We start from the raw sequence: 24,288 nt of genomic DNA on the forward strand, positions 1-24,288 counted from the left end.
TCAAAATGCCAAACTTGAGGCTTCAAAACGGGAGTCCATACCCAACAGGTAACATCATGGTGACTACATGCGTTATTTTTATATAGTCTATGGGCACACAAAATGGACAAAATCCTTCAAACCTGTGCAGCACTTGTGAAAACACAGGGTGAGATCATCCATAAGGATGCTGATAGAGGATGGCAGTTTACATTCTGAAAAAATCCTGATGTCCACTGAACCTGAATATTTGTAAATATTTACTTATTTGCCCTGCTGAATGGATCTGCTCAGACAGCTTGCAGAGCCTTGATTGTACTGTCATTTCTATACATGATTTGTCTCCAACATTATATTTTTCAGGTATCTCAGTGCTACACCGCTGATTGTGTCTATTTCAGAGTAAACTGTAAACCATTGCAATTATAATGCACAAGAAAAAGCGTGTGTCTCAGATGATCTAAAGTTTTATATTAAACAGTTCTTGTGTTTAGCAGCTTGATGTTTTTACTTTTGGAATGACTTACTGAATGATATCAAATGATTTTCAGACTATTTAAATGTTTACAGATACAAATAACTTGCTATTTAACTTGTGTCCAGCTAAAATGTCTGTTTCAATTGCTAATGTAAGTTGTTGTATTAGCTCATATATAGATTTAGTAAGAAAAGCTTAGTATTGTATGTTTATAAACTGGCAAGAAGATATATTTCACTCATGGACTTTATAAAATTTAAACTGGAATTTGGAAACAAATTGAAAACAAAACTGGAATTTGTTTACATAGAAAGTGATTACATTCACTATTAAAATGGTAAAACATCACTAAGTTTATAAGTTTACTAAGTTATAGATTGCTAGCTAGATAGCATCTATCACATAAATGACAAAAAAATGTAAAACACACGTAGCTTACAAAAACACACACAAGAGGTTTGTGTGAATTACCAAAAATATATATTTATACAAAAAGTGCTGCACTAAATAAAAACAAGTTTAATAAAAAAAAGTTGAATAAAAATAGAATTTAAAACTTTAAGGCAAGACATTAATTAATGTGCAAACTAAATGTAAAATGTTCATAGTGCATTGCCACTCAGTGGAGGAGTCTCCCCCTCATTGTAGATGGCTACTGCAGTGGGCAGGAATGACCTCCTGTAACAGTTGCAGCAGAGCTGAAGGAGCCTCCCACTGAAAACACTGTTGTCTGACCGGCAGGCTGTGTATGGGGTGTGTAGTGTGATGCAGCAACAGGCCATTTCCATTTTTTATTGATTTTTGGAAGTGCTCCCAGGACATCATTAAATAAGCTAGTTAAGCTAGTGAGGGAAGTGATCAAACTGAAGTGCAGCACAAAAACTGAAGTTCAACCAACTGTTTATATTCACATTTTAAAATAAGATGAATAGCAGGGACAGAGAAAACACTAAGAAAAGCAAACAGATAATGACCAAACCTTTTGAAATCCAAAAGTTTTCTGACAGGGTAGCTAATGTCTCACACTAATAGAGCTCAATTAACACTACAACCAACAACTGTCATGAGCTTGTTTAATACATAAGCTTGCTTCAACCTACCATGAGCAACTGCTAACGTATCTCTGTATGCTAAGTCCTCGCTCTGGCTACAAAAACATACAAATGACAACAGGACCTACAACTAACACTATTTGGCTCGTACGATTAAATAACATTCACTATCATATCAAAAAACCCAGTTATTTAGTTGACAAAATTTGACATTTCAACGCCTATCGAAACTGAATCGGTGCATAGAAAAGGACTAGGAATGACACAAAAGCTCAAAATCTCATAAGGCCTCGTTCAAAATCAGAATTCACAGTAGTTTCCTGTGTAATAGCCACGCCTGCACGTTTCACAGTAACATTCTGAATACAGTAAGTGATAATATTGCCCCCTCCTTTCTCTCCTTCCTCCACTTTCACTATGCACTGTCCGCCAGACCTTAACATGAACATTCTCCTGAGGTCCCATTCATCACACATTGAATTTCTCTCGTTATCTAGTTCATCTGGAGGGTACTCCATCTCTGAGTCCCTGCTGGAACTGAATTTCAAACCTCTAACATTTTTTTTCCCTGAAATTAACAGATGTACTCAGTGGTCAGGATAGAAAGAAAAAAGAATATGACAATGACATGACTCAAAGAATATGTATTTATATTGATTTGGTTATTCCTTTTCTTCTTTCCTTGCATTTCTTTTGACTTTTTAACAATTGTTCTCTATCCAGACCAGTTAAAACCAGGTCAAAGTAGTAGTCGTATTCATAGTCATTGTAGCCATCTTTAACAAAGTGAGTTGTCAGTTATTTTAAGTCCCTCTGGGACAAAAAATACTCAGCCCTAACATATTTTGATGAAGTATAGTGTTTTCTGATCTAACGCCCCTATTGACAGTAATGGGCAGGACAACATTAACAGCAACTCCGCAGCTCTCCTCTGCTTTACGGAGCTTTATAGCAAGTTTAAGCTCATTGTTTAACTGTCCAGCTGAAACTTTACTGTTCTGGTTCACTCTCAGCATTCTTAGAGTGTCGTTTTCAATCACAGCAGGCAGCTGTTTTCAGAGAAAAAGCTCTAAAAACCCACTGTAAACTACCTGCTCAGCACCAAACGGTGAACAGACACAGTTAGCTGTAGACTAGCTGGTGGACATAGTGGAGCATTTAGCAAAGAACTAAAAGAGAGCGAATATTATGGACAGAAACACGACTCCAAATGAATAATAAAGTTGCTGCATGTGTAAATAAGCAACTGTTTTAACTTCACCATACCAACTTTAAGGGTTACAATATGTCAGTGTTTTTAAAAAAAACAGTGTTGACTGGCAGTTAGAGAGCTTCTGTCACTTGAATATAAATACATGTTGTCCTGGGGAACCTGCATGAACAACTGATCCTGCTGTTTTTCTTGGGAGCGCCCTCTCACATTTTTTATCAGTTTTTTTCTGCTGGATGCGCATTTTTACACATCCAGCAGACTCACATCAACATTAAGATTCATTTGTAGTTGTGTTGTGGTCACCTGATGAACTCCATGATGAAGTCCATGGTGAAGTCCAATATGCACTCTCCTTTGGTTCTGGTGTTCTTTCTACTGACTCCTGTGGGAAACATCTTACAAGAATTTGCACCCGCCTGCTGTTGCTGGAAATAAGATTGACAAGAGTGGTGAGAAACTAAACAATAAAGTTGTGGGCCATAAAACCAAAACAAATTCAAGTTTCTATCCAGTGACAATCCAGCTGTCAGTAACATGAATATGTTGTATGAGAGATATATTGGTGTCTTTCTAGTTGCTCTGCTTGGTGTCAGGATTTTCCTCGAGATGAAATTCTTCATTGTATTAAATACTGTTGCAACAGCAAATGAATCCAGGCTTTTAGAAAATGACAACCACTGGTAGGTATGTTTACCATCTGAAAGGCTTTCCTCATCTTTTTTTTTTTTCAATAAAGCATCAAAATAACTAATGTGGTAGCTTGACGAGGGCTTATTAAAATTGTTTATGTGCCTTATGTTTAACTTGACACAAATAATATGTTGTAGAGTGAAGAGAGGTAAGCATGCCCTGACTTTGGTCATAAATAACAGTCAGTATCACACTGGGAGCTGTAAAGTTCACTGCTCATGGTAAATGTTAATGTAGTGGCCACACTACAATAAGCAGAGCTGCATTCCCTTTGGCAAATCAACATGCCTGACTTCTGAAATACATTCAGATCCCAATGCTGACCATCCTGACCTGTACTCCTCGTCCTCCTCTTTCATTCTCCTCAGACCCCAGAGGAGGCCATGTCCTCCCCCAGACCACTGACTGGCTGTCTGTTCCAGCTGTACCTAAGCATTACCTCATTACCCTGGGCTTTAGGAGAAGAGAGGATGGCCTCTTCCTCAAGAAGATACACTCAAGGATCTGTCCCTCTTTCACAGGTGTGTATGTGCGTACAAGTGTTACCTGAGCTTCACATTCACTACTTTGTACTTTAAAGGTGCATTCAGACTGAACATTCATTTTAGAGGCAGCCAGACAGCACAAATAGGTGCAAACTTAATGTAGGCAGTGCAAATTAGGTTAAGGTGATTTTCTACATTTGTCTTAGTGTCAACAAATCTCATGTGTAGAGCCAAACCAAAAATGAAATGATCTGCTACCTAGTACTGTGTATGTATTCAAAGCTTGATATATCTCCGTTGTCCATAAACTAACTGCTGTTGTCCAAAAACTTTTATGTATTAAGTATTAAGTACCAATTATTAAGCCAAACTGTTGCATTGGGTGACATTTTCTTTCATCATGAAGATTACAGTCACAGTAGTTTGTTTAGGAATGGCTCCAAACACTAATAACAGTGATCATGTCTTCCGGTCGCCACTGAGCATGTGCAGGAACCATAGACAGTATATAAAGATGGATGTAGTGAGGTGTGATGTTGGTTTGCACTGGAGCTGGTTTGCAGCCCAGAGTTGCAGCTTCTGGTCAGCACCATCTATTCCGTTTGAAACCAGGACTTTCCAGATAAGGAGTTTGGGGTGTTGCCTTTCACACTCTAGAAACACCTCCCACTACCTCAGACCCAAGCTAACAAGGCAGATATCGTAATCACATTAAACTTAGTGAAATATTGCAACAATACGCAGCAGGTGAGACAACTGTCAATCACAGCTGTCAATCAACACCTACATGGCAGACATCAAAGCTACTATAAGTAATCTTATTAACAAAGCAACAATTTCCAAAATGACCACCAGCAGCCTTATGAGAGGGTCTGAAATTAGAGATTGAGACCAGAATGACTCGTTGAAAAAAATGATTGACTTAGTATTTCTAGAGAGAAGTTGACGCTTTTTGAATGGGAGTCAGTTGGAACATCTAGCAACTGAAAGAAATGATGGCCACATCAATGAAGACTCAAGTTGTAACTAACAGCAATTACCCTTTGAATGAAAAACTACTATTTCTGATTTAAAAATGAATAAAAGAAGAAACCATACGTTGGTGTAACTGCATAAACATTCACATGGTGACATTTAAAGTATGTTACAGGCTTAACATACCACCCCACCCACTTTACAACACACAGGGTGTCCCAGCACACCTCATTACCCCCATTTCTTTAGAAAGATTGCATTTAGTGGGTCAGAGCCACTCTGGTTGTAGATAATGGGTCTGTCTGTCCAAAAAGGGCAGGCATCTGAAAGTGAAAAGAAGTAGCCCAAAGATCCATGCTATTGTATTTACCAGGCATGCAGGATGGTGCCCAGTTATTACCAGGCTAAGACTTGTGTGTGTTTGTCATGGCTTTGTAGTGCATGAAAACTATATGCCTGCTGGCACGGCTTTTTCCATTCAGTCTGTAGTATTGTAAGTCATCAGTCACATGGCCTGCAGCATACAGGGGTTAACAATGGCAAGAATGTCTGATGAGTTCAGTAAGCTCCTGGCAAAGCTTATCTGAGTCGCTGCAGCTGAAATCACAGTGATCTCCAAATACACGGAAATGTTTTACTCAGTTTGAGGCCAGCTACTGAGACGTCACTTGAATCTCAGTTAGGGAAAAAATAGGTTCATTAAAAATATCGAGGAGAAGTTGAGTGAGATTTTTATGAATGTTCCAAAACGCTACATAAACAAGTTTCAAATAACTGTCATAACATATCAAATCAAGAACGTTTCTAGAGATATGGCAGATTTTAAATGGAAAAATGACCTTTTGTAGTGGACGTAAATTGAACGTTGTCCAGGCATTCAAGTAGCTGTAACCAGAGTTCTTCTCAGTTTAGTAATAATGTTTTGTTTGCGATGTGACAACATGCAGGAGGGAAAGAAAAGTTGTTGAGTCCCAAGCAACAAAAGAAGATAGACGAGGAAGAAACTTGGAAGTTATGTGAAAAGTATGAGAAGATCTTGCCTGTCCTGGATCTGATGCAGGCCACCCAAATTAATGTGAGTATAACAACAAACACACAAACAGCTCATGCAAGTGTCATGAGTCTGGGGGAAGTTATTGCCAAACAGAAATATATATGACTAGTCCTACAAATAAAAACATGTGGGTTATTCATCAATTGCATAATGTAGAGGACTTTTTTCTCCTTAACTGAGAGCCATTTTTATCCACAACAAAAACACTGACTGTTAACACCTTATAAAGTTAAATGACTAACATGTTCAGTTGCCTGTTCACACAGTTGCCTGTTCATAGTTGCCTGTTCACACATCCTGCAAATAGGATCATCAGTGATGAATGGAAGTCCAATATCAACTATGCCTGTAAGCTCTGTTTTGGTTTCCACCAACTGATCGAAAACATATCCGTCTCTTTAGCTGCTGAATGTGATTACTAGTGTAACTAGCTGACTTTGTCTGCTATTTGGTGTTGAGCAGGTGATGTACACTCAGTTAATCAGAGCTTTTACCTGCCTTTCACTGCTGGAAAAAGAGATTGATGATAGCGGTGAGACTGAACCAAACAGTAAAGTTGCATGCTGTAAAACCTGAGGTGGAGGTGTGTGGGGGTGTTTGTGCAACGTAACTGCTGTGAAACAATCAGAAAATAAAGTTTTATTGATCTGATTCACTGGCTTCCTCACTACCAGCGCTCCCTCTCTTCATTCACTCTCTAGCTCACTTGACCACAGCTGCTCTCTCTCTCTCTCTCTCTTTTTCTCTCATCTTTTTTTAAAGTCGGGAAGCCGACAGAAAAGTCTAACTTAACTTTTAACGTTATCAAACGAAGAGAAATGTCCTCCCCACATCCTGGCAATGTCTTTGTCCTCCCTCATGGCAGAGTTTACAGCTCTGATCAGTCTGATCTCTGTCATACCTCTGAATCAAGAACACCTGCATGCTATGTAAAGGCACACATGAAGGCAGCTTTAAGCCAGTGGGGGGAGAGGGAGGGGGCGGACCAACTATTTATTCATTGGATTAAAATGTGCTATATCGGGATAGGTATTGTTATTGGGATATGAGATTTTGATTTTTCACCCAGCCCTAGTACTGAAACAGCTCTGTTAAAGGTGAAAAATGATCCGTTATTCTCTGTTGACTCTGGGGAAAATACCATCCTGGTTTTACTAGATCTTGGATCATGACATCCTTTTGACACATCTTGAAATGTGGGTTGGTATTATGGGTACAGCGCTAAACTGGTTTAAATCCTATCTTAAACATAGGACATTCTCAGTGGCTATAGGTCCATTTTCCTCTTCCTCTGCCCCCGTCACTTCTATGCTGATGATTCACAGCTTTACCTCCCACTGAAATCTAGGGATTCCCTAGAGCCTCTCCTTTACATTAAAGGCTGGATGACAAATAATTTCATTCAGCTAAACCGTAACAAAACTGAATTGATTATCTATGGTCCCTTTAAGACCAGAAGCCATCTCATCAGTAAGCTAGGCCTCCTCACTCCATTTGTGAAGTCATGCAAAAAACCTGGCTGTTATCCCCTGGTTCTGGGGATAACAGCCAGTTCTGTTGTTAAAAATAGTTACTATCAGTTAGGAACCATTTCCAAACTCAAGCCAATTCTGTCTTTCCATGATATGGAAACAGTAATTCATGCCTTCATTACATCACGACTGGACTATTGCAATTCCCTATATTTAGGCCTTCCCTAGTCCTCAGTTATTTGCCTAAAGATGGTCCAAAATGCAGCTGCAAGGATGTTGACTGGTACTAAAAAGTACAGGCACATTACCCCAGTCCTAGCCTCTCTTCATTGGCTCCCTATTCATTTTAGAACTCAATTTAAGACCTGTAAAGGTTTATGATCGCAATATTGCTTAAAGAAATTAGTGCAGCTTCAAGATGACAACATTCTTCTTTATACACTAAGTGACCAGAAATATATACAACACTTTTGTACACTGTTTTATAACCCAATACAAGAGCTTGTAGTAATAACATCCTTCCATGTTGACAGAGTCAGAGATGATTCAACTCTATAGTCAGTTTTGAGGTGACTATACATAAACTCTATCTATCTATCTATCACATATAATGCAACCTAATTCAACAGCACTACTAACTATGGCCTCAACATGTGCCTCAACTAGAGTATCAAATGAGTATCAACAGTAGTAGACAGTAGTTTTCAATTTTATTTTTTTGGCAACTGAAATGTGTCCGCAGAGTATCAAAAACGGTCAAGTACTCATAATATTGAATAACTGGTCAGATTTGTAACTTTTTTACTTATTGTTTGAACAGATAGTTCCATATTCAAATATAAGTTTTTAGATTCTTAATTGTAGACTATTTCATGTAAATAATAACATTAATACATTTAATTTGTACCACACTTTTCATTCATGGACGGAGTTTGCTCAGTTTTATGTTGTTTCTCCATGACAACTGAGCAAACTCCATCCACTAGTGAAGACCATGAGATGCTGTTGAAAGCTCTGGGAAAACATGTATATAATATGATATAACAAAGTATAAGTATAGTTAAAAAATATTTTTTCAGTTAACCTCTAGTGGTAATTGAAAGAAGGCAGAGTGGGTGTGTCTCCAGTGTCTCTGCGCTTGACAACACAATCATGTTTACTGTAGCGATTTTACACACATAAACTACATGGAAACTAAACTCATACCTGGTGATATATGCACAGTATGACGAAATATTAAAAATCTATTAACACTCTGTCCTGCAATTAGTTTTCAGTTATGTTAATCTAAGTTAAGTTATTTGATGTCATCTTGGATTTCTACAATCATTGATGATAATTTCATCAGTTAGTTAACGTTGCTGAGGTGAAAATGAATCAGTTGGCTATATTCACACTTAGCTAATATCAGAGAAAGGAAAGCCTACTGCCACATCCTGACATCATTCATTTGAGCAGTTGCTGCGCTGCTCCACAACTGACTTTCTCCTTTGCGCTCCGGGTGAGACAACGCTGATTAAATGTTGAGCGGACTTTAAGATCTGAGTTGGGTTATATCTTTCAAATTGAAAGATGCTTATGGAATAGTTATTGCTCACTTTGAGCCCAAGTACAGATAACACTGCTGGTTTGAATGTTTATGATAACGTGGATCTATAATGTTTGATATTAAGGATTATTATACAATCTGGCTTCAATTCACCACCTCACCATCTGTCGTTGATTTCCCCCGTCTCCAAAATGTTCGTACACATGGGTCAGAGATTACATACGGGTGTGCACATTCTCCAGCCAAGTTTGTTTTTATAGATCACAACTTTTGCGTGGGACGTAGCGAACGCCTCTTTCAGGCCCCATTTTATGCATATTCAACATTTATAAATAGGACCCCAGGTATTTATAAAGGAAATGTAAAATTATTTTTAATAGTGTAAGTGCAGGAATATCTGCATGGGTGTCTGTATAAGTGTAGTGGTCAGTGTTTCCATTTGCAGAAGGAACAAAGCTCCACTGAAAGTCCTCTTAACACAGATACCACAACTGTAGGTACCTGCACACAGGCTTTAATCCCTCTCCCTCCCTGTCCAGCTATAACCAAGGACCTTTATGTTTTGATCCAGCATTCGGTCCGCTGTCAGATTCAGTGTTCCTTGAACTGTGCTTAAAAGAGACCACAGGAAACATTCCAATAGTTCATCTGTTTGAAAGACATCAGAAATCAGATCTAACAGAAATCCTGATTTTCTTTTATCCTCCGTTTTCGATCTGTTCTGATGGTAAGAGGGTACGATCAAGATTAAGTGTACCTGTGTGTGTGAAGTACCTGTGAAATTTTGATGAGGAGGAATGAATAAATTGAAAACACAAAAGTACTCAAAGGACATTATACAGCACTGGGGTGAATTACAGCAAGTTTGCTTTTTAGGCACTCTGACTAGAAAGATGTTCCCAAGTATTAAAATAATAGGAGCATGTGTATACAGAATACTGACTGAATAAAATGCACATGTGAAGTTACATTATATCTAGATGCAGGCCCTGAAAAAATCTATGAGTGATGCCATGCCAGTATTTGGTTCACTGGGCTCACCTAACCGAAGAAAGTCACTTACTGAATCAAAAAGTTCTGTACTGAACAGAAGAAAGTTGTACACCAAACCAAAGAAAGTCATGTACCAAAATGAGAAAAGCTTCCTCCCAAACCAGAGAAAGTTGCCTACCAAACAAAAGAAAGTTACCAAACCACTGGGAGTCAGCTGCCCATCCAATAAAATCGTGCAAAAACATGTCTTGTAGCAAACCCCAAAAAAAAGCTTTTTACTAAACGTGGCTTTCTATCTAGTAAATGTAGAAAGCCACATCCCAAACTGAAGAAAGTCATCTAAAAAAACAAAAAAAAATCACTCATCAAAAGAAAAAAAAAGTTGCATACTAAATCAGTCACCTATACCAAAACAAAGAAAGTCGCCAACTGAAACACAGAAAGCTGTGTACCAAACTGAAAAAAGCTGCGTCTTTTAGATTTTATTGTGGGTCTTTTTTTAATTTTACATTTAGTCACATTTTCTTTAGATTAGTTTTCTCTCCAAACCTCTCACATTGCTAGATCTCATCAGTGTATGATGTTTAGTTCTCTCTACTAGTTATTTATTGTTCTAATTTAGTCACTTTCGGCGCCCCCAAGAGAAGAGATGTGTACTCACTGCACTCAGGTTTCACATGACAAACATGATACTACACACAGAGTTAGATATTTGCTCATCTGTTTGCTCATTTAATCCAGATTGTATGTGTATGTGAATAGGGAAAAATAAAGCAACCAATGTTGTAGCCAGTGTAGAATTATTTTTTGGCTGCAATACATTCTGATCTATTACACTTGTATATTTGTTGAACATGCTGGAGAATGGCAGAATCCTATGCACATTTATTCTAAAGGAGTGACACCAAAACATGATGTTTATTCTTGATGCAGACAGTTTTTAGGCTGGATTTTCCCTAATGGAGCATTACTTCATGTTTGGAAGTGGATGCAAGTGTGTGTGTGTGTCCTCAGGCAGCCACAGGAGACACTGCAGAGTGATAAAATAGCTTTTCCTAGTTTATCTATGTACTAAAAAAAAAATCAAAAAATCTGCGGTGAACTCTGTGTGAAGGTTGTGAACAGCCGCTCTTATCCATCCATCCATCCATCCATCAGACTTTCCCTTTTTTTCCTCTTACTTTCTCAGTAACAGTGGTGTCACAAGTAGAGCACACAGACCTCAGGGAGTACACAGTTTGTGTGTGTGTGTGTGTGTGTGTGTGTGTGCGCTAATGTCTGTGGTAGTACATGCCAGTGTCATTTAGACTCCATTAACCTCCACCAGGTAGAAGTCATCTGGGAGTCGGGGAGAAGAGTGTGTCCTACAAAACGGAATAGGAACACAAAGAGAAGGCAGAGGAAGAATGACAGATTTTCTGCTAAGATTTCCAACCTATTCTTTAATTATTGCTGGGCTGAGCAGAGCCTGTGTGTGTGTGTGTGTGTGTGTGTGTGTTGAAGCTGGGACATATTATACTGACCCTCCCTGTGAGGTCTCATTGTCAGCAGAACTATAAGTCCACTCCACAGGAGGAAGAGAAACAGATGTCTTTCAAGGTCGTTACAGTCTTTATGTTCAGAAACCAGACAAAAGCTTCCCCTAACATTATCATTGGTACTGCTGGTGTAGAATTTTTTTGCTTTTTAACCTTTATGTTTTCAGGGGAGTTTCACTGAGAGGCAGCCTCTGTTTTGCAGGAACATCCTGATCACATTCACACAGTTACACACATTCACACCTGGAAGCTGACCAGCGCTGCGGGCCACTGAACAGCTCCACTGGAGCAGTTGGGGTTAAGGGCCTTGTGCTGCTTTTTCCACTTTCCCCACCCAGATTTATCCCGCCGGTCCACGGACTGAATCGACCTTCAGGTCACAAGCTCGCTTCTCTAACCTTTAGACCACCACTGCTACAAATGACCTCTTAACTAAAGGCTTGGATTAATGCTGTGGTTTGTTGTATTTTTTTAATTCCAGTTACTGAACACATTAGAAGTGGTCAAACATAGATGTCAGTAGCAGTGATGTCACATCTACAGTATGTCAGTGTCTCAGTATGAAAGAGCAATGCCATCTTTCAGGAGTAAGAGAAAAAAAACAACAATCATAAAAAGTGGCAGAGATGAAGAAATGAAAGTCCTATCTGTCTATCTCCTCTCCTAGCCCATACATCACCTGTTGTTTGCCTTTCTTCCCCAATAAAGTAACAAAAGTTTTACCTCTAAACACATAATCTGGCTAAACTGTTGTCTGATCATATGACCTCTGGTTTTCTACCCTGCTGAGTTTGTTGTAGCGACAAACTTTTTTAACAGAAGATATTCTAACATGTGACAGTAAGAAAAGCGCAGGTGAAAACAATCAAATGAATGATGGCTGAATTCCATTTAGCTGTTTCAGTTTCAGGGTCCTTGTATCGTGTGTCGCTGTCACACTATTATGGATTACTGGGTCACTTCAATTAGATTTTGCCACAGTTGGATAGTTTTTTTTGTAATCAATCCCTATCAGCGGCCTTTTTCAACAGCCTTTTGTTGTCAATACAGATAACAATTACACATTATTGAACCAGTATCCAATACCTGTATCCGTATGCATTGTGTCACCTTGTTCACATTGATAGTGTTAGCGCAGTTGTTCTGTTTCTGAAGCCTTTTGTTGAGCTTAGCGGGCTGCCTTTCAAAAGCCCGGCGTAACGCCATAAAAGACATAATGAGCAAACTTAACAGTAGGAGCTGACAAACATCAAAGAGTGGTAAACTGGTGGAAAACTGTCTCACAGCAGGACAGATGGGAGGGGGAGTGGGAGACGGCAAACAAGTGAGATGTTATGTATGGGATCAATGTAATATCTCTGCACTGTCTGTGTGGTGTGTGTGTGTGTGTATGAAACGATGAGCACACAGTAGTAAACACACTGACAAATAAGAAAGATGTAAACTAGCTATTGTGAATTTGAAATTGAAGCACTCCTTAATCCAGATTATAAATTGGCCCATGTTGCTCTTATTGAATTTTTGGATGAGCCTCATAAGTCATAACATCCAGAACCAAACGACACACATTTCTCTGTTCAATTAACCAAATTCAATGAAAACAAAAAAAAGAAAGAAAGAAAGAAAGAAAACCAGAGCAGATTGATGAGGCAGGTAAGTCTCTATTCATCCATCTTGCCAGTACATTAATCAGACATTATGAGGTGGTGTCATCCAGCCGCTCCGCCAACAGACTGGCTTGGCGCTGCTGGCACTTCATTTTAGGCATCATCTGTGTATGTGTGTTTGCAGTAATTATTGGCGCCTTTAAAAGCGAGCCAGCTCCGTCGGCCTCCCTCAGAAATGGCCGACAAATAGTATGGAATGGATTCATCACTTCCCACCCGAGAAAACGGTTGCTGTCATGAACAAAGAAACAGCTTTTTTCTTTTGGCTTTGTAATCTGAAACACCCGCCACCATGCCTGCTCCGCACGACTCCCCGACCAGGTACTGCCAACTCTCTTCCGATGAGACTAGCTTTTGGCTGCTTGAAAAGTTGGGAGAAGGTGCCAGATGACATTATATGCTAATTTGCATATAATACTATCTGCCTCTCTGCTAAGAATCTATTCTTAGCAGCAGGTTTGCTTTGTGTATAGGAGGTGCTGTGATGATATCTCTATGGATTTGTCAAGCGAGTAGTAGGCTACACATTTACATGCATCAGTATCAGCTGTGCCAATTTGTCACCAAATGCTCCGGGAGTAAACACATTAACAATGCTCCCTGTGGTTGTTTGTCAAAATTTACTTTTCAGAACGTCTGAAATCTGCTAAATGTGGCAACAGAGTTGTCAGGTTGGCAGCAGTTTGTGTGAATAACTCTGATTGGTCTGAAAATAACTACAGACTACAATCTTTAGCCAGTGGCTCTGTGAGGCTGTAATATTTGTGATCCACAGCAGTCAAAGTAAAGCTAATGTAAAAACTGAGAGGGAGGTTTCAGAGTAAAGGTCTTTGGTACCCTTCGGATAAAGAGATTATCATTTTGTGAGCATCAAAGTGTGAAGAGATGTGTGTGGCAGTAGTACATAGTTTTTTATTTTTTGTAAGGATGGTGCAGAGAGGTCAAAATGTCAAGAGACACTTCATGACATCTCGTGTAGTGTCTTATTTTTTCCTAACAAATTAGGGCTGCAAAGTTCTTAAAAGAACAGGAGAAAGTTGTGTATGTTTTACAGTTCTCTGACAATGATAGTGTTGTTTTTGGCCACTGGGGCAACAATTATAAACACAACATCGACATATTATCACCTTAAAAAGTCGATACAGCGAACATGTTGGAAAACTGTTGCCTTTTTACATATTACCATTCAATATTCACTCTCCTTTTAGCTCTGGTTTGGTCTCCACCAACTCCTGAGAAAAATATCAAGGAGACAGTTAGAGGAAATGGTGTGTAGGTGAACCGATGGACAGATCAAACAAGCTGACAGTGCCTCCCATCAGATATACTTTGGTATGGAAATTCTGGCTGGCGAAATGTTAGTGTTAGCATGCAAACCTGCTCACAATAAAAGTTGTTTACATACTGGTGTAGCAGATATCATTTGTTTAGTGTGTTAGCATGCTAACATTTGCTAATTAGCATTATACACAAACTACCACTGAGGCTGATGGGAATGTCATTAGTTTTTCAGATATTAAACCAAAATATTGTACAAATTGAAACTTTGACCATGCTGGTCAGGGTATCATCAAAGCTATTGGGTTCATCCTCTGGGGATCTTGAATATCACCAAAAACTTTGCCAAACATGGCAATCTATCCAACCAAGAGTCATGCCACTAGAGTGGCTAATATCTGTATACACATGCTTGTATCTCTGCACATGCTACTCCTCTGACCTGTGTGTGTGTTCTACATTGTGTTCCCCCCCAGTCAGGTGTGTGTGCGGGCTCAGGTCTGATTGAGTGGCTTCAGTATAGCAGCCTGCTGTTTAAACTGGGCTACCACAGAGAGCACAGCACCATACTGCACCGCTGCCAGGCTCAGCTCGCCACCGCTCCCTACCTGCCGCAGATCAGCACACAGCAGGAAAACACACTGGTAAGCAGCTGTATAGTCTGCATGTAGGTGGGTAACAGCTGAAATATGTCTATGGTTGGATGTGAGCATGTGTGTGAGTGTGTGTGTGTTTTCTATGTACTTGTATCCTGGGTGAGATCCAGTGGGTGTAAGGGCTGCAGAATGCTTTAATATCAAATGAAGTTAGTGGCAGTGGTAGGAGCAGAAACAACAAATCCACATAGTTTGATCTAAGTTAAAATAACAAGTTATTCTTAAACTAGTACAACTCTAGTTGGCAACCAATAGTAGCAACAATATAAAAGTGTGGGTTTTTTGCTGTCCATGTTGCTAAATTCTCAATAGGCGCTAGGCCAGAATAAAGAATGAGTCGAAGAAATGCCAAAACAAATCTTGATGGATAACAACATTCTCTGTCTCATTTCCTGCCATCAAGTGACTATAAGTGCAACAGATCACAAAACTCACGGTTCAGATTATATCACGGTGTTGAGTCACGGATCGGATCATTTTTCGGATCAGAAAAAAAAAAAGAAAAAAAAAAGAGACAAATATAAACTTCCATTTATTCTGTAACACACTTAAAGCAAGGAACTTGTGTCCATGGTCTTAAATGAAAACAACATTCAAGATGCCCAATGTTTAAATAAAATCTTAAAATATATAAAATATACTCAATTGTTAAATTTAAGTGCCATATGAGGCATGATACCTTCTTCCTTTAAACACAGTAGTGAATGAAACAATAGGCTGTGTCCACATAATCAAAACTTGATGGTAACTCACGTCTTGTCCTGCAGCTTAGCTTGTTAAACCACTAACATCACTTAGCAGGCTAGATAGCTAATTAGCTGCTCAGCTGCAGTCACTTCGGGCCCATTAGATACACTGTCTGTCCATGACTTGTACTTAAAGCAGTTTGTTTACGTTGTCTCCAATGGGATATTAAATCATTTAATTTTGCAGATAATCTGCGATTCACATGCGTGCCGAATCGTGGGGGGTGATCCTTACAGATCATGGATCAACTACTTTCGGTTATCACCAAAAGTGACAGATCTGTCTGCCCACATCTCATGGTTAAATTGTTGTACTCCAAAGTAATTGCTTTGGGGTTTGATTGCAGATTCTGTTTTGGATCTGGTTCCAGTTTGATAAAATACAGGATTGGCTGAACTACAAGACTAAATCGCTGCTAATACAAAAGAATTAGGAGAGACAAAATATCTGATCAAAGTGCAATGCACAATTCATTCAGATAGTAGGCTTCTCATTTTTAGCTGGTGCTGACCAGCACTTCCACCAGTTAAAATGGCAATCATCAAATTATATCAGCTGCAGCTAATTATCAATGTCTTAACTGAATTGCCCAAAGGCCACCTATAAACTAATGTCTAGTTTCTGCCCTCTTTGCAAGCTTGTTTCTGTACTCAACCAAAGATTGTTTGTTGGAGAAAGAAACACTACTCTCTAACATGGTTGAACAGTGAAACCATCTTGCTAATCACACGTCAGTTTCCCAGTTAACCTTTCATGCAGATCATATCAATAATTTAAGCTTCCACCTTACCAGCCCAGAATCAGGACCTCCAGTATTTAGGTCAAATAGCTGAAAAATACAGTGTGCAAAATTAATTGGGGCTAGTTCTTTTATTTCAACATTGTGAATCTCCTACTGTTCATCTCATTTTCAGGTTGTGAATTTTAATTAGGCTGCTGTTATTGCCTTTGGAGCCAAAAGTTACCTTTTACTTTAACTACTTATAAATCTAAAAGTTGAACCTAAGTGGAGTCAAATAGGATTTGTAAGGATTCAGATTCAAAAAGTTCATTTGATACTGGATACTAATATGATAATATGCTGTCAAACCCAAACCCCCATGCAAAGTACATAACAGTATACTGTTGTGTAACAAGATACAGTATGTATCTCAACTTTAGAACAATACACAGCATCTATTACCATGCTAAAAGTTTCCACACTTTATGAAAGTGAGTAAACAGAATTTGAATTTGGCAATATTCATTTAAGGCCATCTGTATGACATCTTATGAGCACTCCTTTGAAAGTTCTCTGCTTTTGGCAGTGGAGAATGTATGAAAGCAGATGCAGGAAAGTAACATACTCAAGCACCACAGTGACTTTGTTTTCCTGTTTACAACCTCAGACTAAACCCAAGCACTGTGTATGAAATTTGTATGGAAGCAGAGAGCTTGCCAAATATATAAAACCAAGTTGCTGTATTTATCTTTTGTAAGGAGTCTGCCTTATTTTCTGCCTCTACAATTACTGTTCTTCAGCAAAATTATGGAGAAGATTGTCCATAGTTGAATACCTGGCCATCAGTCAACTACTCAGAACATTTCAATCAAGTCTCCCTGCCAACAGCAGTACTGAACAGTCTTTCTCAAAGTGTGAGTGTCAATGGTGACATTTCTCTTTTAGTGTTATTGTGAGTGAGTGCAGCATTTGATACAATTGATCATGACATTCTACTTCAAAAGGTTCAGAAGTAGGTAGGATTTCCTGTCTCAGGGGGGACGTTTTTCTGTATCTCCTGAGAACCTTAGGTGGAAATATAACATCATATATGGAGTACCTCAGGGATCAATACCTGGTCTATTTCTGGTTAGCCTGTACATGCTGCTTCTACAGAATCCTGAGAAACAACATACTTATGTTGCCATGATTTTGCTGATGATGCACACTTGTGTGCATCCTTGTCTCCTAGAGACCTGTCCACTTCAGTCACATGACTACTTAATAGCTACAGGAGTTTCTAGGCAACACCGTCTTACTCAAAGACAGATTATATCTGTTAAATTATATGATCTTGCCATAATATGCACTTCCCAAATCTCTACAGTGAAGGAGGGGAGTAATAATGTTTTGATGACCAATAGTCATATGACAATAATATGAGAATAACACAGAGGTTGACAAATACAAGAATTTCCTGTTTTCAGTTAAGGGTTAGTGAGTTTAAACTATGGATGGTCTGAAAAAGTATAGAAAGAAACATGTGCCTGTGTGTGTGTGTATGTGTGTGTGTGTGTGTGTGTGTGTGTGTGCGCGCGCATGTATGTGCGCATGTGTGTGTGTCTGTGTGTGTGTGGCAGGATGGCCTCCAGTGCCATGGATGTAAGCATCATCAAGGAACACTTTTAACAGCACAGTAGCATCACAGAGAGAGAACTAGGCTAGCTTGTTTTAATAAAGTCTTGAATTATGCACAGCAATAAGCAGGGCCTGCACTTTAATATTTATGAACTGAGAGAAAGAGAGTGAGGAATCAGAAGGCAGAGGCTGGCCTTCTTTCTGTCCGTTGCTGAGTTTTTTTGCATGTTTGTGCATGTGTGAAAAAGTCAATGAGTGGGAGCATGTGCATGTTGTGATAAGAAGACTAAAGTAAGGAATTAGAGGAGCTGCGTGTCAGAGAGAAATACTGTAGTGAGGAACAAATGTGCATGTGTTTGAAACAAAGAGAAGCAGGAAAATATGAGTGTGTTTGCATGTGTGTGTGGAGCAGTGGAAGTGTAGTTGGGTGGTTAGTTGTAATTAGGGATATATAGATATGGACAACAGTAACTGACTCTTGTTTAATACAAATACAGTTTAGCGTATTCTAGACAGACATCAATCTTTATTAAGTATAAGTGCCATACTGAAAGTATAAGTGATCACAGATTTTAAAAGCCATTTTTCTTCATTGTGACTAACTGATTTGTCGTTAGCTGAACTTGACTGAACTGAACTTGGACCATGACACCAAACTGGACCCTGAATCCAATGATTTTGGATTGGCCAGTACAAATGAAACATTACTACAGTTAAAAAACACAAAACTTTCTACCTCATTAAAATAGGTTGGACACCCTTGTATTGTTATATTGGCAGCCCATTGGCTGCTGTTGTTTCCTACATTGCTAGCAGTCTACCCAGCTGTATCCATGAAAAGTAGCAATGAAAGATTGCCACAAAAATGACAAGCTCAGATGAGATCAACGCAGCTGTATAGACTGTTGTTGTTCCTTTGGTCACTAGAAGTACATGTCTGCTTCTTGGTTAGATGTGTCTGGGACGGGAGCAAGAACACAAACATAGGAACAAAGGTCCTATCAATTCATTCTCCAGCTACAGCAGCTAGCAACTGTTGATTTTGCTCATCTGCTTCCCAGTATGCTAAGCACACCTGGCTAAAGGAGCTGTTTAGCTCAAACTTCCAGAGTATGTCTTGTAGTTGGGTCAGATCAAGGTCAGATCATGTTCCGGCAATGGACAGACCTATGAATGGGCTTGGTGCTGTTCTGGTCTGCATTCAAATACGATTGCTGTGTTTGGATCTGCCAAAACAGATCGTACTGAGGTGGAAAACCAACCAGGTTCAAATGGACTAAATAACTAATGTTTGACAACCTGTAGAGAAAAATCGCATATTTCTTAGATCATTGTGAAAAATGTTTACTATATGGTGAAATGGATACTCTTTACTTATCTCTGCAGTCATGCTACTGATTTGTTAGTGCAAAAACAAAGTTCAATGAATGAATGAATGACGTAAAACAAAAAGGCAGTCAAAGAAGAAGTGAAATTCAGGCTGAGTGCCAAAGAATACTGACCACGTAATTGTTTAACATTCATTGGCCAGAAAGCAAGAACAAACCCAAGAAAGAAAGACCCAGAAAAGAAAAACCCAATGAATAAACTACAGGCGACAGTTTCACTGATATCTTAATACGACAGGTAATTTAATTATTCCCTCAGATGATAGAACAAGTAATTATTAAAAACCAAATTTAGTAAAATACAATGTGCAGATAAACTGACATTAAGCCAACATATAAAAACATGTGGTCAACTTGTGGTCTTTTTGAAAGTTCCATTCATTCATTTTTCACCAATAACCCAAGTCCAGGTTAATGCTGGCAGCAGCGTGGCCCAGACACCTCTTTCCCCAAGCATGTCCTTTAGCTTTTCATGAGGAATCCTAAAGCATTCTCAGTCCCAGTAGCATGGACAGAGTCTGCCCCAGGTTCTCCTTCCAGTGGTGACCAGAATCCAGATATCTGAGCACCATATCTACAGTTAAACCAGACACCCTGCGAAGCAAACTCATTTTGCCTCTTGCCTCTGCAATCTCATTCTTTCAGTCTCCAGACCATATGACCATAGATGAAGGTAAAAACATAATCAACCGGCTTTTCAAAAGATCATGCAGTATGTCTTGGAGTGAGGCTGAAAATTGTTGACATAATCTTATCAATACTTTATATTAATTGATTATATGCAATTGTCTTTATTAAAAATGGAAGTATATACAAGCAGAGATGGGACACAGTCAATGTTTTGCAAGTGAAGTTTGTAAGTAAGTCCCAAGCTAAGGTCAAGTCCCTGAATTCCTGTCCTAAAGAAGTCATCATTTCTCTGTCTTCTGGTCTGACTTGAGTCATTTGACTTCAGACTTTAAGAAAAAGTTTCCTCACACTGATTTTATGACTTAGACTGCATTTAGACCATAAAACACTAAAAGTCCAATTTGAAAGCCAGGTAATTAAAAGAATGATGATTTATCATTGCACCCCTATAACATTGTATGACTCACAAACCCACAGACATTTATTTCAAAAATAATTTTAAAAAGTATTAAAATAGATGCAGCAGAACCTTTTCATGCATTATTCTTCTTTCCTCGTCAAAACCTAGTGCCTACATTACCCACAATGCAACTCAACCGTTGACAGTTCTGAGATTCCGGTGTACGATGCTAGTAGCATCTAATGTAGCCTGGAGCTGGTAGCCTGCAGCAGCCATGAGTTGAATAAAACTTTGCTTTCCATATATTCTGTAAAACACAGCAAGGAACTTTTGCCCATGGTCTTAAATGAAAACAACATTCAAGATGTTTAAATGTTAAATGTTAAATAAAATCTTAAAATATTCAATGCTCAATTGTTAAATTCAATTGCAATACGAGGCATGATACTTTCTTCCTTTAAACATGGTAGTGAAACAACAGCCTGTGTCCACATCATCAAAACTTACAAACATGAACACACGTCTTGTCCTGCAGCTCAGCTTGTTGAACAAGCCACCAAACAAACATTCACCAGGGGAAAGTGCACCGCTAACCTAAGTTAGCAGCTATGTAGCTAATTAGTTGCTCAGCTGCAGCACATTAAACAGCAGGTAAACATACCTGCAGATGTCACTACGGACCCCTTAAATGCTGTTTTGGTCAATGCTCTTCAAAATCCCTGTTAGCGACATGCTGTCTGTCCATGACTTGTACTTACAGCAGTTTGTTTACGTTGTCTTAAATGACACATTAAATTTTGCAATTAATCCGCAGTTCACATGCGTGCCCCAACTGTGGGGGGCAATCCGTACGGATCACAGATCAACTACAATCCGTTGCACCACTAGGCTCCACGATAAGAAATCAACAGTAATTGTATTTATCGTTTAATTGATTTTATTTCCCCGCCAACCACAGTGAGTGAGGGGAATCTGCCTGTTGTAAAACAGGCACGCTCACAGACTGGGAGCCTTGATCCATCAATGTAGATACTATTAATAAGTTCAAAACACATATACAGCAGGATATTTGTGTGATTTAAACAGCTGTCTGTGCAGATTACACTTCACTACACATGACAGAAATAGACACAGACTGTAAAAAAACGTGGGGAGTCTCCATGAGACGCGTGTCACTCACACGTGTCTCAGAGTCAGTGTGGATTGATACATTTAATAGAGTGGAAGCGTTCTGTTCCGTGACATGTGCGAATGACAGATGTCAAAAAAACTTCTAAAAACGCTTTCTATGTGAATTGGCCATAACCCTAAACTGGACTGAAACCTAATCATAACCTTAAAAAGAAGTCTTAACCCTTAAACAGCCCTTCAAAGTCTGTCCCAAAGTGAGGACTATCCAAAATGTCCTCACTCCCCAGGTCTAAAACTCAAATTGGTCTTCCCAAAGATAGTAGTACACACACACACACACACACATACACGATGTCCTCTTGTCCTCTTTAAAGGTCAGATCTCCTTTGCAAGAAAACCTACTCCTTTTTCTTTCCTCCACCTTCCAGATTTCTTTACTCCATTTATTTTCCACCCCAGTCGTCCGCTTCTGCTTCCTGTCTGTCTCCTTAGATCCACTCTCTGTCCGCCCCCACCCCCAGGAACCATTACCCACCCCGCCCCTTTTCTCTGTGGCTCTGAAGATAGCACAGAAAGTTAATTTTCATGTAAGTGGACTCTTTGCTGCTTCAAGTGTTGCCTTCCTGGCCTCAAGCACATCTTGGGCAGCCTTATTCATCCTAGCAGCGGGCAGCTCCATGGCTAGGATGTCAATTAATGACACACTCCACTGGTGCAAGGAAAGAAAGTGTGCAGAGGTTTCCATCTAATAGCCAACATCTTGTTTCCCGCTAGCCAAAGTTTTCCACGTGTCACGTCGGGGCTCTCTGAGGACTTATCAGTTAATAGCATTAACTCTGGAGGGCACAGTGATGGCAAACCTAGTAATTTAGAAGTTAATTTACAGTTCTGTTCCCAAACATGCATGACCGTGAGGTATTACCCATGTAATCTACAACTGAAATAGCGTGTCCCTGTTTGCTTTGAGTAATTCAGAGTATGTATGGAAGTAAGTTAATCTTCAAAGGGATTTTTAGGTTTGCATAAATATATTAACACAGTATGTTTTGTCATACTTGACAGTATAAAGAGATGCACAGATAGGGGAGGGTCAACATAAGAGTCTCTACAGAGAGGAATTATTTCTGGTGTCAGGTGGTTCAGGAAGTAAGAGTCATGTTCCTAAATGGGCATTAAGAATTCTCTTAGTTGAATAATTGGTACAAAAGATCAGCAACTGTGACAGAAGTAGTTGGTTCTTTGATTTTTTTTAAGAAGTAGAGTCTTACCAATACTGAATTTTTTAGGTTGACATCGATATTTGAGTTTTTAGAATGTCAGATAATGATATATTGGCCATTAATAGCTTATTACACAATCACAAACATTTTTGATTAGAATCTATCAATGTGGTAATTAAAGACTTGTGACAAAGATGGAAACTGTACAGCACATTTAACACTTAAGTTTTCTCTGGTAGATAAACTGTGGTAATGTTGCTGTTTCTAAACTACCTCAAACACATCTTTGGCATGTCTGAACTGCAACTACTTACATCTGTGATAAGCTAATATTGGCATGTTAATATCTGTTGGGTTCTAATAAAAAGTTAAAAGGTACAACCCTGTGTACATAAAAAACAGCAGCTTCCACCACTCAGCAAACCCACTGTGTATCACTAATACTTAGTATCACTGAGGAAAAATAAAAGTACAGCAACCAATATGCTCATAGCAAGATGCCAAGATGAACTCACACTTTATGGTGGTTCATTTGGAATCATTGCAAAGACAGATGGTGTCAACAGCATAGTGAACAGTAAATAATATTAGCTGTAATATATACAGTACATGTATTTTGTTGTTTTGTTTTTCTGAACACCACAGAGCATATTTCAAATTTGTTACAGAAAAAGTAGTAGAATCTACTTTTATCCCACTTCAGTAAACTTAGACTAGAGCTCCATACATTATAAAATAGCTGAAGAAAAAAAATATGTTCGAAGTAAACAAAAGGCCTTTTCTGCACCAACTGATAACAAAGCCAAAAATGATACATTATGTAAGGCTGCATTTTAAGAAAATGTAAGGGCTTATATAGATTATCTGAAGCAAGTTGTGTTTAAAACTGGTGGATCAATCAAAATGAATTAGCTTTGGAAGGTAATTCTTCAGCTATAGACTCTGCCTCAGAAATGCACCTGAATAAGGACTTTCTCCTTCATTTTAAGAAGCTATTTTTCCCAAAAGAGCATTTTTCAGTTTTTGTTGAAGCACTGAAGGTATCTTAAAAGTTCCCAAATTTGAAATGTGTTTATTTGTTGCATTCATAGTCCAATACAGCATTCATGTGCCAGTCAAGATGTGATAGAGCCATGTCAAATTGCTCTCCTCTCTCAGGATTTTTAATAATTCACAGCTCGCAGCATCCAGCTTGACTGAAAGGGCCCCAAGAAAAGCCAAACTGTGGCTGACAAAAGTGAAAAGCTTAGTTCCCTCCTCAGAAAAAAAGATGTTTTAGCAGATGTGTTTGAATAGGCTACATGTTGTGTATGTTTGTTTGTAATTTACTTTCTTATTGTGTAAATCAAAGTTCA

The 24,288-nt window shown here is 38.9% G+C and overlaps 1 protein-coding gene across 4 annotated transcripts in view; it reads left to right on the forward strand.

The window, feature by feature from the left end:
• LOC137188333 (spermatogenesis-associated protein 16-like) overlaps positions 1–24,288 on the forward strand; it is a 114,938-nt gene that overhangs the window by 59,674 nt on the left and 30,976 nt on the right. For all 4 annotated transcript variants that reach the window (XM_067597956.1, XM_067597955.1, XM_067597957.1 and 1 more), the window contains exons 7-9: positions 3,781–3,933; positions 5,820–5,947; positions 14,900–15,067. In XM_067597956.1, the coding sequence (XP_067454057.1) occupies positions 3,781–3,933; positions 5,820–5,947; positions 14,900–15,067 (449 nt within the window). The remainder of the gene's footprint in view (positions 1–3,780; positions 3,934–5,819; positions 5,948–14,899; positions 15,068–24,288) is intronic.

This window comes from Thunnus thynnus, chromosome 8 (genome assembly GCF_963924715.1).
Source record: "Thunnus thynnus chromosome 8, fThuThy2.1, whole genome shotgun sequence".
Taxonomy (NCBI): Eukaryota; Metazoa; Chordata; class Actinopteri; order Scombriformes; family Scombridae; genus Thunnus; species Thunnus thynnus.